Consider the following 15,870-nt stretch of genomic DNA (forward strand, 5'->3'; position numbering starts at 1 on the left):
TGGTTTTTCCAGTGGTCATGTATGGATGTGAGAGTTGGACTGTGAAGAAAGCTGAGTGCTGAAGAATTGATGCTTTTGAACTGTGGTGTTGGAGAAGACTCTTGAGAGTCCCTTGGACTACAAGGAGATCCAACCAGTCCATCCTAAAGGAGATCAGTCCTGGGTGTTCTTTGGAAGGAGTGATGCTGAAGCTGAAACTCCAATACTTTGGCCACCTCATGTGAAGAGCTGACTCATTGGAAAAGACCCTGACGCTTGGAGGGATTGGAGGCAGGAGAAGGGGACGACAGAGGATGAGATGGTTGGATGGCATCACCGACTCGATGGACATGGGTTTGGGTGGACTCCGGGAGTTGGGGATGGACAGGGAGGCCTGGCGTGCTGCGATTCATGGGGTCGCAAAGAGTCAGACGTGACTGAGCGACTGAACTGAACTGAACTGAATAGCTATTCTATTATAAAAAGAAACCACTGGCTGGCCCTCAGTTCTTGCTGAGCCCTGGCCCGGCCTGGAGCTCTGGCTAAGGCCACATGGCTCTCAGCACAGAGCCTGCTTGCTTGGAGCAGAGTTACCTGCCATGGGCAGGGACCAGGGGAGCTGCTCTTGTCCCCTGGGCCTGGTGAGGCGCTCTGTCCATGCACCTGTGGGCCTCTCCAGCCACCTGCGGCCTCACTGGGACGGCTGAGCTGCCTCACTCCCACATCCCACGGTCCCCGGGCCAGACCCTGCTCCTCTCCTCAGGTTACCCAGATGGTCCCTAAAACCCCAGGACCCCTGCACCCAGAGACCGAGACGGGCTGTGTGTCCCCTCCCCCAGCACGGGGCATCTTCTCACCAGGAAAAGAACCGAGACTAAATTTACGCCTGGACCGTGCACTGCAGGGGAGAGGTCAGGCGGCCCCCACCCGGCCCCTGACGCAGTTCCCCTTCCCCTCTGGAGGGGGTTTCTATTGTTCTCGGAGCCTGGCCCCCAATCTGCCCTGCACACTCACTTCCTGTTTCCTGGCCAAGAGGAAACAGAGATTTCTGGCCTGCCCGGGTAGCAGAGCTGCCCCCCTCCCCAGCCCGCACCCTTCTCTGTGAAGCTGGTGGTAAAGAATCTGCCTGCTAATTGCAGGAGATGCATTTTTAAGGATATCAAAATCAAATGCTCACAGGCAGCTTGGGACCAAACAGCATGGACCGTGGAGGCTGGAGGGACCTCAGGGCTGCCCACGGCGGTCTGCACATCGGGGGCACAGGCCCCTCTGAGAACCTGGTGGACGCTGTGGGCCGCTCCGCCCCTCCGCCGGAAAGGGCTCAGGCACAACTGTCCACCGTGACAGCATTTTGAGATCCCCAGATCCCTCCCGCAGGGCTCCCCAGGCCCTGCTCTGACAAGCGGGGAAACTGAGGCAAGGCAGCTTCCGGCCTCTAATATCCCGGACCTTCCCAGAGCCTGTGGCTGCCCCGTGGAGACCGCAGACTCTCCCGGCGACACGGCCTCCCTGGAGAGGGGAGCCCCACCGCCCCTAGCCCCTCTCCCCCGGATGGCTGGGATGACACTGTGCCCGAGGCCTGCCTCACGTGGAGGCCTGGGGAGGGTTGCAGCTCCCGGTTCAAGGTCAATCTTGCCAGTTGACGGTCTTCGCCATCCTGAGGAGCCTTTCCTCCTGCACAGATGGGGTCGGGCACTGGTGGCGGCCCTGCAGGGTGGGCGAGACAGCCCACCAGAGCCACGTGCTGTCGGCGCAGTCCTATAGGCCCCGAGGTCCCGCTCACCGCTCTGCTCCCTGAAGGCCTCGGAGAGCCTCATGCCCAGCACTCCCGGAGCGGGCCAGGCAGGGAGGGGATGGCATGGCCCAGACCCAGGTGCTGAGCCGTAACCCACCTCCACTGACCTGCTCCCGCACCCCCAGCACACACATCGGTTCTCTGGAGCTTCCTTTTCTGTTGTCCTGGGAGATGAAGTGTTTCACCCCCAGGTTAACAGCCGCTCTATCCATCAGGCTTGGCAAACTGCAGCCTGATCATGAGTGGGGCTTCTGTCCAGGGCTCCAGGCAGGGTGCTCAAGCCCCCTTTCCTCAACCCCTCATGGCGGGGGCAGGGAGCCCTGTGGGGCTGGGGCCACCTGGGCTCCAGGCAAAGCTAGGCCCCGGAACGCATCTGGGCTGTGGGCTGAGGGCTGAGGACCTGCGGGTTAGGGCCCAGCCGCAGCGCCAGGTGGGGGTCAGGCTCTATCCCGGGGTCCCCCTGCTCAGCGAGCCTCCTGCAGGGCTCAGCCGCGACCACCACTGCCCACCTGCCAGCTTCCAGGCAGGACCCCGAGCCCACCTCCTGGCCACAGTCAGCACCGTAACCCCCACCTGGCCAACAGCTCTAGAGACAAGCATTTCCTGGAGGCCCCTGGGAGCTTGGAATGTGGCGCACAGGCGCCCTAGGGGACCCCCACGCTCACTGCCCGGGGGGTCTCTCCTCTCTCCACTGCCCAGACCACGGGTGCCTGCGCTTCACAGACTGCTCAGCAAAGCAGAGGCCCGGACCCCACCTCTCTTGGAGCTACCCTGCCTGCTCCCCAGGTGCCCCCTGCCCAGCTCTCACCCCACTCCGGGGGATCTCCCCTATGATATGAGTCCTTCCCCAGGGAGGAAATCTGTTGTTCGAAAAACGAGACTGCCTTCATCTTCCCATATTAAAGAAATAAGAGCACAGCGATACTCCTGCACCTTCACCAGAATGGCTAAGACAGAACAGCAGACAGCAGCAAGTGCTGGCGAGGCTGTGGGGAGGCTGGAGCGCTCCCGCACGGCGGGTGGGGTGGCCTGGAGACACGTCGGGCAGGGGTTGCTTTCACGCCTGTCCTGCAACCAGGGACTGCCCAAGGAAGCGTGGTGACCAGGACGGGGCACAGCCCCGGGGCACCCACCAGGAACCGAGGTCGTGGTTGCGGGCGAGGACACGAGCAGCAGAAAGGCCGTGAGGGCTGTGTGAGGGGTCCCCTGCGAGGAAGACCACGGAGCAGCAAGAAGAAGGGCCCAAGCGTGCCCCGAGGGTCTCCCGCTGCCCAGGCAGCCCTGGGCTCGGCGTTCAGAGCTTCCGTTTCGTGCCAGCCGAGCCTAGGGGATCATCTCCCCTTGGCGAGCCTCAGCTGCAGCAGCTCCAGGGTTAGACGTGAGCACTGCACACAGGGCCAGGCAGTGGGCACGTCTAAGAGGTGTGAAGCAGGAGCCACTGGGGGCCTGGGTACAGCTGAAGACCCCCGGCTGCCAGACAGACCCCCGTTCTCCCAGTGGGACCTCCCGTTCCCTGTGGGACCCGATCCAACTCTGTACACAGCTCCCTGGGCCTAGGGGAATGCGAGCTCCCTTCCAGTCCTGCCAGGGACGGGTCACTGGGCCAGGCGCACGCGTCCCTGGATGAAGGGTCAGCTGCATCTGGCGGGAGTCTGGCTGACAGGGCCATCCTGTCCCTGAGGGCAGGGGCCACTGCGGGGGGTAAACAGGAAGCCCTGCTCTCCCCTGCCCCATGCTCCTGTCCTCTCCTCCCGCGGCCTGGCTCACACGCTGCGCCCAGCGCCCCTCGAGCCGCCCCAGATGCCCATGCAGGCCTCTGCCGGGGGCTTGGTCCGTCTGCTCCTGAGCCTGCCGAGGCCAGAAGCCTGGCATTGAGGGCTCCCGGGAGGGTCCCAGGAGGCCCGGGAGGCCCTGGCTGCCCCCGCCACGCCCCCGGCCTGACCGGTGCGCTCTGGGAAGGTAAGAACGCGGGACTCAGTCCATCACCCCCAGAATGCCTGCAGGCGGGCTGGGAGGCCACTGGACCATTGCATCTACGGGCCAGGGAGTGGATGGGGAAACTGAGGCCAGCATGGGCCAAGGCTGCAGCCACAGGAGCCAAAGCTGGGACCGGAATGCCAGCTTTCCGACCGCACAGGGGCTCTGCCCTGGGCCCGGGTCTCCAGGCCGCCTGGTAGTGAGGGACCGACCCCAGCCGATGATCACCTCAGTGCCCCCTCGGGGTGGCACCAACTCCTTCCCCAGCTGATCCCGCTGTGGTCGTGTGATCGCCGACCCTGGAGAGACGCCATGGGGGGCAGGCAGGGGACCTCCTTGAGGATGGGGTGGTCCTGGCCCGCCCCAGGTAGAGTCGCCTAGACTGGAAGACAGAGTGAGCCCCCCGCGTCCCAGCACCCGGGAGCAGGCACCCGTGGGGCAGGAGGCACCCGACCCCCTGCAGGCCCCCAGGACCCTCCTGGAGTCTGGCAGGGTATCGGCCAGCGCCGTCCTCTCCGTCTGCCGGCACTCAGCCCACCCTCCATGCAGGCAGGCCCTGCCCGTCCCCGACCTGCCCGGGGCAGGCCGGGACCTCAGCTCATCTCTGGCATCTGCCTGTGAGGCTCCAGGATCTGAGACTGGGGGATGCGGAGGGGTTGAGGCCACAGGCCGGGCCGGGCTGGCTGCCGTGCGGGGCCCTGTCGGAGCTGCAGCAGGGCAAAGCTGGTGGAAGGGCCCAGAGCAGTGGGGGTCCCAAAACCAGTGGGCCAGGAAGACTGGGGCACAGAAGACCCCCCGCCCCCCCTCCCCCGCACCGCCTGTAATTCCATCTTTCAACCCCCCATTCAGTCTGCGTGCTCTGGGTGCCCTTCCAGAAAATTCCCTAACCTTCCCCGTGTTTTAGACGGAGGGGGGCCCATTAACTATTTCACAAGTTGGCTAATTAGCTGCTCATGACCTCAGCCCCCTGGGGCTGCCCCCTGGGGTGGGGCACAGGAGGAACCGGGGGTCCCTGCTCACCTGGGCTGAGCCTCTTTCCCCCTTGGGCCTAGTCTTCCCATCCTTACACAGATGGGGCCGAGCCCAGCCGGCCCTGACACCCACTGTTTCTCCCACCCAGGGGCACGAGCTGACCCCTGGGCCTAGGGCTGGGTCAGCATTAGGGTCTGGGCCACCTTCTGGGTGCGGGCAAAGCCCAACTTGGCCCCTAGTACACTCAGCAGGACACACAGCCCTCCTGGGCAGCTGGGCCCTTGGGTGAGAGAGCCAGGGAGCAAGGGCAGGCCACAGGGGGCTGGCAGGGAAGAGGTGGGGGGTGAGCCCCCAGACACCATCCGGCAATGCTTAAGGGCCAGCCACCTCCTCGGCAGTCACAGCCACCCCACTGGGGCACCTCACCTGACCCCCTGGAACAGATGGGGAAACTGAGGCCAGGAGAAGCAAAGGTCCTGTGCTGACCACAGCCTCGCCTACAGGACACCCTCCCAGGGGGGCGGGGAGAGAGCGGTCTGGGCTGACTGCCAAGACCTCCCACCCCCAGCAAGGGTGGGCAGGCTCCCTCTGTCTCTCAGCACTCCGGGGAGAATTTCCCGATCTGCCCCAGCTCTCTTCTTGGCCAGGACATCGAGCTAGGTGGGGTGGAGGGAGGGAAGGCTGAGCAGAGGTGCTCAAGGCCAGAGAAATGAGGGTGTCCAGACTGTGGGTGGGTGAGGGCTGAGCCCCGAGGATGGCGGGCTGGGGGCCTGCTCACCCAGGGCCCTCAGCCAGCCGTGTCCAGCTGTGTCCTCGGTCACTGCCCAGCTCCCCTGCGGCACCCACCCAGCCAGAGCACAGCCACTAGGGCACTGCCAGAAGGAGGGAGCTGGGGGTCTGGCCTGGGGCTGGAGCACCTGGAGCGCCCGAGGGAGCACCCTCTGTGGCCACCCAGGCTCCCCCCACAATGCCCTCCCCAGCCTCAGGAGCCCGAGAGGCCAGGGAACACCTCTTGTCCTCCCCTAGCGAGGGCCCCCGAAGTGGGACCGGGGGCTCTCACCCTTGGAGCAAGGAGCTCACCGCCCCATTCATTCCTAGAGAAGGCCCTGGGCTGATGTCTGCGCTCCCTGCCTCTTCCCGGACCACGGCCACTCAGGGCGCCAGGAACCCAGGGAACAGGCTATTCTCAGACCCCCAGCTCCCTCACCCACCCGCTGCCTGCCCTGGCTGCTCCCAGCCCCGGGCCCCAGCACACACGTCCGAGGGCCCAGGAGTCACAGGACAAATGGGCCCGTCTGCGGAGCCCTGCCAGCCTGGTAGACCCCCAGCCTCGGGATGGCGCTGGGTGCCAGCCACGCCCAACACACGTGGGCCCCGTCGGGCCCCAGGGTCACCAGGTGGGCCCCAGCAAAGTCTGCAGCTGCTTCAGGATTAGACCCTGAAGTCCCCAGGGGGCAGCTCCCCCAGCCCTGCGCCAGCCACTCAGCCGGCCCCCACCCCCCCGCAGCCCCCTGCCCGCCCTCAGCCTCCTGTTTGTTCACTGACAGACCCCGTTATCAGCGGGCAGCACACACAGGAAGTCCGGCCGGGAAGGGCCCATCCCAATCCCGATTTACACGGGACGGAGCATAAAAAGCCGCCCTTCCTCGTCCCGGGAGGAGCCTCCCTGCCCCGAGGCAGCCGTCCCCATGGCCCAGGAGCAGGCTCCCGTGGACCGGACAGGCGGGTGGCCTCCGGAGGCGCCTCGAGGTGGCGGGCGAGGGGCGGCAGGGCCCACCCCCGGCCCGGGGAGGCAGCCGAGCCGGGGCGCAGGCAGGAGCAGGTACGGCAGGGGCGGCTCTGCAGGGACGGGAAGCAGGCGGGACGGGGAGAGCGCCCTTGGCAGGCTCCGCTGACCACAGGCACCTGTGGGCTGAGCGCCGAGGGCTCTCCACTCCGGGGCCACCTCATCGGCACTCCTACTGGGGCCATCCTCACCTTGGCCAAGGGCACCCACTGGGGCGGCCCGGTCTGGACGCCAGCCTGGCCTGCTCCACCCCCGTTCTTGGCGCTGGGCAGCCCAGCAGCTCCGTGACCCCTGGAAGGGGAGCCAGCGCAGTGGTGACCCTGCCGTCGAGCCCCCTCCTGGGCCACCCTGCTCTCCCGGGGAAGCCCCTGGGGTCGGAAGCAGGATCCCCACCCCTGGCCCCACTGACCCCTCTTCTCTGGGACCTGTGTGTCCCCAGGGCATCCCCCAGGGGTGGGCAAACACCCCAAGGGTGCCGGGGACAGACGCCAGAGGGGAGACAGGAACCCCAAACCCAAGTCTGCAGCCAGGATGGGCTGTGGGGGGAGCCCCCTGCCTTCTTTGGGGCTGGCTGGGGGTCGGGGAGAGGGACAGCTTGGTGGGGCACAGTGTGGGCATTCCATTGGCCCCCCTGGCACCCTACAGGAGCCTCCTACCCGGAGCAGCACAGGTCCCCAAGGGGGCACAGGGACCTTCCTGGGCCCTGCCCGTCCGTCCCGGCATGTATGACGAGCACCCACGTTCCAGCGGAAAAAGCAGAGGCTAACCCACCATCCAGCTCAGCAGCCAAGTGAGGACCAGCCTGACCAGCGCTCCAGGCCCCAGAGGTCAAAGGGTCATGTGACCAGCTTCAGGGGCTGGATGGGGGCAGGGGATGGAGCAGGGCAGCTTTCCCCTTTGTCCCCCCTAGGCCTGGCCTGGAACTCTTTACTGCCTGGGACTGCCTGCTGGGGTTGGAGGGAAGAGCTCCAGTGGCAGGGCACCCCCGCCCCTTCAACCATCCTAGCATCCCAGCAGCGGCTTCCCCAGCCGCACTCAGAGCATCTTCCAGGGGTTTCCAGGCCCCCTGGTCCAGGAGGGGGCTCCTGTCCAGCCACCTCGGGCCCCTTCCTTCTCCTCCTGGGCACCAAGGGAGGCCTGAACTGGATGCCCTGGAACTGCTGGCTCTGCCCGAAGGCCCCCTCCCCATGTACCCACAGGACACCCACCCAGCACCCCAAGCTGCCTAGAGAAACTTTCCATCTGGGGGTCTCAGGATCCCCTAGCAATGAACACAGCCAGGCTGAGGGTGTGTGCAGAGCTGAATGACCATCCGAGGGTAGGGGTCTGCAGGCCAAGTGAAGGCTGAGGGCCCTCAGCAGCACGGACGCTGGCCCCCCACCCCACCTGCCCTGGCATGTCAGGGGGATCAAGGCTGTGTGTCTGACCCACAGACCCTGGCACCAGGGAGGCAAGGGCGGCCCCCAACACCCAGAAGAGCTGCTGCCACCAGCGTCCAGGGCATGAGGGAGCCCCCTTCCCCAGGTGAGTGCCCAGGGCAGCAGCAGGAACCTTTTACCTGCACACACATGCACTTAGGTAAACAGGGCTGGGGCTCGGGTTCGAGGAAGACACTGTTGAGACAGGCAGGCCCAGGGAGGGCTGGGATAATCCCGGTGCTCAAATGACAGGGTTCTCAGGAGGGCCGGCAGCCCCACACCTGGTCCCCACCGCGCTGGCCACACAGTGGGCCCTGCTGCCCACTCCACCACCTGGGGCTGCTTCAGCCCACATTGCAAACGTGCAGAGGGGCCTGGACAGGAGAGGGGATGGCCCGGGAGCCCCCTGCGGGGGACTCCTCAGGGGCCTGAGGCACACTCAAAGGTGGTCCCAACTGTCCTGAACAAACGCAGAGCCCGGTGGAAGCCCCACAGGCCCCCTAACCTGGCACACTGGCCGGGAGCGAGGCTCAGCACACACCTAGGAGCCACCAGGGTGCTGCTGAGGCCGCCAGCCCCATCTCACCACCCCCCATCTCTAGAAGTCTATGCGCCCGGGGGTCACTGCCGTTCACCCCACGTGTGGCTGCAGAGCAGCCGTCGCCTTTAGCCAACCCCTGGTGCCCAGTGAGCTGGCCGCCCGGTTGCGATGGCCATCCCCAGGAGTCGTTGCTCAGCCTGAGGGGGTCGAGAGCTAGCTACCCCCGGCTCTCGTGGGCTGTGCCTCCGGGCACCTGGCCGCAGTCTCAGCCCTGCGTCCCGGGGAGCGGGCTGGGAGGGGCGGCAGCGACCGGGGGCGGGCTGTGCGTCAGGAGCCCCGGTTCTAGCTGACTCACAGCCCGGCCCCGGGGGCGCCGATTGCCGAGAAGCCTCAGTTTCCCAACCTGCGCAATGGGGGCGGGCGGGGGGTTCGGCGCCCACCCGGGGCCCGGGGCGGGCTGGGGGCGGGCCGGGCGGGGCGGGGCCGGGGCTCGGCGGGCGGGCGGGGCCCGGGCCCCTCGGCGCGGTGGCGGCAGCGGCGCGTGCGCGCCCCGGCTTGGGCGGTGAGTGCGGAGGGAGCGGGGCTCCCGGCTGGGGGCGCGGGGACCGCCGCGGGCTGGGGGTGTGCTCACAGCTCGGGCTGGGGTCCGGGGGGCTGGGGCCGGGAAGGCGGGGGCCCTGGCCTCTCGCGGAGCTGGGGCCGCGGGGAGAGGGAGGGCGGGGGGGGAGGGGGGGTGCGACGCGGAGCAACCGCAGGGAGCCCGGAGGTGAGCCGGCCCGGAGCGCCGGGCTCTGCCCCGCGGGCGCCGACCCCCAGCCCGGCCCCGGGTCCGGAGAATGGGCCCAGCGGCCTCGGCAAAGGGCGCCCCCTGCTGGTGACGAGTGACCCGGGCCCTGCCACAAGGGGTGGGGGGTCCCTGCGCGGGGTGGGGGGCGCTGCGGCCCCTTATCCCCCTATCCGGGCCCTGCGGCTCCCCTAGAGCTTGGCCCGCAGCCCGGCGGGCCCGGGACCCCGCAGCCCAGGCTAGCTGTACCCTGAGGTGGCCGGAGGGGGTCACTTCCCCCTCGCTCCTGCTTCCCACGATGCAGGGGGAAAGGGGAGGCGTGGGGTGGGCAGCGGAGAGGGCGCACCCCCAGGGAGGCATCTCACCCCGCGTCCCCATATCCACCACCCCCGGTCCTGACGTCCAGAGCACCCCTCACGGTGGAAGGGGGGACCCAGAGTCAGGCCCCTTGCTCTGCGGACTCAGTCTCCGCCAGTGGCGGCTGCGCGGTGCACCATCCCCCCAACCCCGGGCAGGTGGGGGCAGGCTCCTGCAGACCCTCAGAGGGGATGGGGCAGTACTGCTTGTCATCCTGGAGGCAGCATGGGTCCCCCTTCCCTGCCTGCCTGCCTGCCCTGTCTCCCGCCCCCGTGGAGCTGTAACTGCAAAGGGAAATGAGACTGCTCGCCCCCAGCGCAGGAGGCCAGAGCCAGCCGCTTCCTCTGGGCTAGGAGAAAAGCATGACTTTCAAAAATCCAGTCTCTCCTCTGAAAAAACACGACTTCCTTCCTAGCCAGCTTTCCATAGGTAGCGGAGGTGCTGGGTGGGTGTTTGTGGAGGACAGTTACATGTGCACGAGGGGGACACCCAACTGCCCAGTGTGGGTGCCCTCAGGGTCTGCCAAAGCCGGGAGGCCCCTGCCCGGCGCTGCCAGCCCACTGGCCCACCTCTGCCTTCCCGGAGCCCATTCCCAGGACCACCTGTCCCCCCTCATTTCAATTCTTGCCGGGAGTGCCAGGCCCCCAAGTGTGTCCCTAACAGGGTGCCCCCCTGCAGAGTTCATCCCCTGAACCGCCTGACTGCAGGATGTACCCCAGCCCAGAAACTGCCAAGAAGCAGCCACCCCCTGGTGTCCCCAAACTAAATCCAGCACCTCAGTTGCCCGCTGCAGCCTCTGCCTGCTCGGCCACCCAGCCCTCCCCTCTCAGGCCACCAACAGAGCATGGGGGGAGGCTCGCAGGAAGGACCCTCGTGGGCCAGGTGGTGCGGTGGGTGAGGGCCTGGACCGAGCGCCCAGCTGAACCCCAGTGTGGATACAGGGCTCGGCGATGCTCGTGGTGGTCCCTGTCTATGGGACTGACCCATCAGAGCCAGAGGAAGCTGAGTGCCAGGGAGGGAGGTGACTGTACCCAGACTCTGCTCCCTGCCCCCAGCACACGCACAAGCTCAGCTCCTTCCTGTGCCCTGTCCTTCGGGGGACCCTGGGGGACCTCAGATGGTGCTCCCAGAGCAGGGGAGCAGCGCGCTCCCCAGACTCTTGGCACTCGGCGACGGCAGCCCCGCTCCAGTCCCCTTGGCTTATCACTCGCTTGGCTTGTTGACTCTGGGCTAGGCTTTCTCTCAGTCCCAGAAATTGCTCTCTAGCCTCCCTGGCTCCCACCCGCTGCCAGGACAGGGATGTGATCGGCTCCACTGGCAGGTGGGGTGCTGCTCCAACCCCCGCACTGTCCGGGCCCTGATGGAGCCAGTCTTGGGAGGCCTGGAGGCGGTTTGCACGGTGGTTCAGGCCCCAGCATAGGAGTGACCCCTCCCAAGGGCAGGCCCCGGGCACAACCCAGGAGGACCTCCTGCCTGCCGGGCACCTACAGCCCCAGGCTCCCAGGCCTGGCACATGAGGTCCCTGAAGGCTGCCAGGGCCAAGCCAGCTGGGGTGGGTTTCAGGCCTGCCACGGATGCCCCATGTGCAAACCGAGGTTTGGGGTACAAGCCCTGCCCTGCTGTGGGAGGGCCCCAAGCCCAGCCAGGGGAGGGAGGGGTAGTCCCCCCTTGGCCCCCACCTTCCCGGGTGAACCTGACCGAGCCCAGCAGGGCCCAGGTGCATCTCTCCCCAGGCAAGGGCGTCAGCTTCCATTTCCAGACCCCGATGTCCTGGCCCTTCTGTGGTCCAAGGGCGGGCTGTATGTGGCTAGTGAGGGCCAGCCTCCTTGTCCAGGTGGGCTGGGGGTGAGGAGAGCTGGCACTGGCCGTGGGGGCTCCCCCGCCATGGTGAGAGGCCCCAGCAAAGCGGCTGAGCTGAGCAGGCATCACGAGCCGAGGGGACCATCTCTCCCGTGGTGCCGGCTTGAGGGGGGACCAGCAGAGGGCCTTACAGGGCTGCGCTCTGTGCTCCAGGCCACCCCGAGGAGAAGGCCGCTCCACCCGGAAACTCGGGCCATGTGGGGCTCCCAGGAGCTGCTTCCACTCTGGTTCCTGGTGCTGGCAGTGGGCAGCGCGGAGCACGTCTACCGGCCTGGGTGAGCTGGGGCTCGGGGCCCTCAGCCCTCCCCGGGGGCAGCCCCCAGTGTCCAGGGAGCTGACGTTTCCCTGCAGCCCCTGCTGAGCGTGCCATCAGGGAATCCCCTGCCCAGGTGCCCGGCTCCCCTGGGCTCCGGGGTGGAGGGTCCCAGCCCTGGGAGCCCCCTGCTGACTTCTTGGCCCTGTCTCTCCCCCCGCCCCCCGCAGACGCAGGGTGTGTGTCGTCGGGGCTCCCCAGGGCCCCGTGTCCGAGTCCTTTGTGCAACGTGTATACCAGCCCTTCCTCACCACCTGCGACGGGTACCGAGCCTGCAGCACCTACCGGTGAGCGCCGCCCCCACTGCTGCCTGCCACACGCGAGCCCCGGGGCTGGGAGGGCCCCCGGAGGGAGACCGAGGCCCCGAGCAGTGAAAGGCCTTGCGGAGGCTGGGTCCGAGTGTGCTCTGGAGACGGAGCCTCGTGTCACCTGGGTGGCCCTGGACTCAGGAAGTGACTGCCGTGACCGCAAGAACCAGCCACTCCAGGGCTGTCTGGCACACCGGCCCCCCCACCCTCATTTTAGAGGGGTCCCCCATTTTGTCTGCTCCCCTCCACTTTGGGGACACTCCCCCTCCACCCAGCATTGTTGGCTGCAAGATTTTACCCACTTGGTTCCTTGAAGTCTGCCTCTTCCTGGCCCTGCCCTCTGGGCTCCAGGGAGCCCCCCGACAGTTACAGCTGGAGATCCTTCCCCTCCCCCAAGACCCAGCACGTCCCAGTCTGAGCCAGCATGGGCTGCGGGGCGGGTGGGGGGCAGAATCTCTCGCTCTTTGCTATGGGGATGTGATGTGGTTGGGAAAGATTCTATTTTCCGTGAAGTTTTTAAGGACCTCTGATGGGGGACGGGGACAGGGTGGGAAGCCCCTTTCCCTCAGGGCCTAGAACCTCCCCAGAACAGGAGACTCCCTCTGAGGCATCACCTCTATCTACTCCACCCCAGGCTCCGCTGGGCTTCTGCCCACGGGGCAGCCTGGGCCAGGAAGGCGGCTTGGGCGGGGACCCCGAGGTGCCCTCCCCGGGGGTAGAGGCGCTCTGGGGGCACAGCTGCTGGCCTCATCCATGCTGGGGAGATGGCTCGTGCAGCTTCTGAATGGCATGGGGCTGGAGGCAGCCCAGAAGGCAGGCGGATGTGGTGACGGGATGGGGAAACCAGGCCCCAGTTGGGGGGGCCCTGGTGGCGGCACAGAGCCCCCATCCCCCCAGCCGCCTCACCGTGAGGGCCATAGGCCCTTCTGAGCTGCCACCGCCCCCTCAGGACCCTCTACAGGACCGCCTACCGCCGCCACCCCGGGCCAGCCCCTGCCCGGCCTCGCTATGCCTGCTGCCCCGGCTGGAAGAGGACCAGTGGGGTGCCGGGGGCCTGTGGGGCAGGTGAGTCCCCGGAGCGCCCAGTGTCAGGGAAGCAGAGCTCAGCAGGGCAAGAGCGGGCCCTGCATGGCACCCATCCCCTGGCTGCACACCACCCCCCAAGCGGGGCCCCGGGCACCCTCCTGCATTGCTGACAGGCCTGCCCACCCCCACAGCAATATGCCAGCCACCATGCCAGAACGGAGGGAGCTGTGTCCAGCCTGGCCGCTGTCACTGCCCTGCAGGGTGGCAGGGCGATGCCTGCCAGACAGGTGAGGCTGGTACTCAGCCACCCAGAGGGGGAGGGAGCCCCCGGGCACCTCCCACAGGCCCTAGCAGCCCCGAGGGGTGGGTCTGGAGGGGGCTCCGGGAAGGTGCTCGGGCCTGACACCCCCTTTCCTGCAGATGTGGACGAGTGCAGCGCCAGAGGGGGCGGCTGTCCCCAGCGCTGTGTCAACACGGCGGGCAGTTACTGGTGCCAGTGTTGGGAGGGGCACCGGCCATCTGTGGACGGGGCAGTCTGCCTGCCTGAAAGAGGGGCCCCCAGGGTGACCCCTGACCCCGCGACAGGTAAGGTGCCTTCTAGATGCCACTCCTGCCGCTGTGCCTGGGGGTGGGCAGGGCGGACCAGGGGAGCGGAGGTGATGATGGGGATCCTGGAGGCAGGCCGCACCGTGGCTTCCCGCGGAGACGGTGGGGAGGGCCTCAGCTCAGCCGCCGCCACCCGGGGTCCCTTCGCCGAGCAGCCGGAGACACAGCACCTCCGCTGGTGACGGGACATTATTACTTTTGGTACGCGCTGTGACACTTCAAACTCGTACCGTGAGTAATAATGCGCCGTCAGCAGCCCAGCACGGAGCGCGCGCACGGACGTCGGCCCAGACCACCCTGAGCACGGCGGCGACCCTGGCCCCTGGTGGGCGGGCGCGGGTGAGGCCCTGGAGGAAGGCGGGGCCGGGGCAGGACTCACACGACAGGAGCTGGGGCTGAACTTGGTCCCCAGGGCCGGGCTCCACACCGGGAGGCTGGCCCAGGGTGGGGGGCGCAGGGCGGGGAGCGGGCCTCCCTGACTCTGCAGCTGCCCTCTCCAGGAGCGGACAGTGAGGTCAAGGAGGAAGTACAGAGGCTCCAGTCGAGGGTGGACGTGCTGGAGGAGGTGAGGCCCGGGCAGGGATCCCCAGGGTCGGTGGGGCTCAGCCTGGGAGTGGGGCTCCATGGGGGTGTCCTGGCGAAGCGGCTTCTAGGGTGCCCTTGGTCTGGGCACCGTGCCCAGCAGGCGATGTCTGGGACCCCAGGACGTGATGGGGCGGAGACCCCACCAAGAGCCAGAACCTCGGTCCAGTCCATGCCTTGCCTTTGTCCCTACAGGGACAGTGCCCTGAGGCCTTCCCACAAGGTCCTTGACCTGAGACCCCCTCAGAAGCCCATCTCCCCTCCCCCAGCCCTTCTGACTAGGGGTCCAGGCCTTGGCCAAGCTGGCCCGTGTGACGTCACCTGCGTCCACCAGCCTCCCGGGGGTCCCAGCGCAGCAGCCCCCTCTGGTGGACACTGCGGGGCCCTGCAGCTGGACCTGGGTCTGCAGGTTGGCAGTGCCTTGCTTGCTGGCCACCCTACTGTCCTTAAATCCTTACGGAACGGACAGGGTGAGGGGCTGGCCCAGGGTCACACAGGTCTCCCCGCCGGCTCCCCGGGGCCTTGCCCACCCCACAGAAGCTACAGCTCGTGCTGGCCCCACTGCACAGCCTGGCCTCCCGCGCCCTGGAGCATGGACTCCCTGACCCTGGCAGCCTCCTGGCCCACTCCCTCCAGCAGCTGGACCGCATCGACTCTCTGAGCGAGCAGATCTCTTTCCTGGAGGAGCAGCTGGGCTCCTGTGAGTGCTGCGGGGCCCGTGACCTCCCCCGGCCCCCAACACACACAGCCCAGGACCCCTGCTCCCACCCAGAGGTCGGAGGGTGGAGGGCGGGGCCGCCAGGCGTTAAGTGGGCGGGTCTGGCTGGCCAGAAGGTGCTGAGAAACGGTGACCTCTGACCCCATCCCACCCCATCCCCCATCCCCCCACAGGTTCCTGCAAGAAGGAGGTGTGACAGGCCCACCTGACCAGTCCTGGCAACCAAGAGCCTGGAGAGGCTCTCCTCACCCCGCCCCGCCCCGCCCCACCCCACCTCTGCTGACCAAGGAAGCCCCAGGGCCCCCACCTGGGGCGGGGTGGAGTGAGGCTCGTCCTGTGTGAATCCAGCACCAGCCAGCCAGTCCCCTGCACCCCGGCCGACTCTCAGGGCCTGTGGGTCCACGGCCGAGGACGGTACGAGGCGCCCTGCCCAGGGCCTGGGGCCGGCACCTCTCACTGGGCAACCCTGTCCTTTGTCAGAATAAAGCGAGACTTGAACTGCTGCGTCCACGAAGGCGTCTGGGGAGCGTCCTGAAGCTGACGGGCCTCCCCCAGGCCGACAGCCAGGTGCTGGGAGAGAGGCAGACAGCCTTGGAGCTGGCAGGGAGGCTGCCAGCCGCTACCCACCCCCACCCCGGGCCCCCATAGACAGGGTCTCGGTGCCCTCTCTCGTTTGTGGCTCAGCTGGTAAAGAATCCGCCTGCAATGTGGGAGACCTGGGTTCGATCCCTGGGCTGGGAAGATGCCCTGGAGAAGGGAATGGCTATGCGCTCCAGTATCCTGGCCTGGAGAACTCCATGGGCTGTATAGTCCATGGGGTCACAGAGTCGGACACGGACACGACTGAG

The 15,870-nt window shown here is 67.3% G+C and overlaps 1 protein-coding gene across 2 annotated transcripts; it reads left to right on the forward strand.

The window, feature by feature from the left end:
* Positions 1 to 7,943: 7,943 nt before the first annotated feature.
* Positions 7,944 to 15,518, forward strand: EGFL7 (EGF like domain multiple 7). 2 transcript variants are annotated; one of them, XR_008200146.1, is made up of 9 exons: positions 7,944 to 8,033; positions 11,623 to 11,744; positions 11,953 to 12,069; positions 13,040 to 13,155; positions 13,308 to 13,403; positions 13,537 to 13,701; positions 14,223 to 14,287; positions 14,874 to 15,004; positions 15,196 to 15,518. XR_008200146.1 is itself a non-coding variant. In XM_052648795.1 (9 exons), exons 2-9 carry the CDS (start codon positions 11,665 to 11,667, stop codon positions 15,216 to 15,218), a joined length of 825 nt encoding a protein of 274 aa, XP_052504755.1. In that variant the 5' UTR covers positions 7,944 to 8,033; positions 11,623 to 11,664; the 3' UTR covers positions 15,219 to 15,518. The 2 variants fall into 2 exon arrangements, 1 of the variants encoding a protein (XP_052504755.1); XM_052648795.1 differs by having other exon boundaries at positions 14,842 to 15,004.
* The last annotated feature ends 352 nt before the right edge of the window (positions 15,519 to 15,870 follow it).

The sequence above is a fragment of the Budorcas taxicolor genome, chromosome 11 (genome assembly GCF_023091745.1).
Source record: "Budorcas taxicolor isolate Tak-1 chromosome 11, Takin1.1, whole genome shotgun sequence".
Classification (NCBI taxonomy): domain Eukaryota; kingdom Metazoa; phylum Chordata; class Mammalia; order Artiodactyla; family Bovidae; genus Budorcas; species Budorcas taxicolor.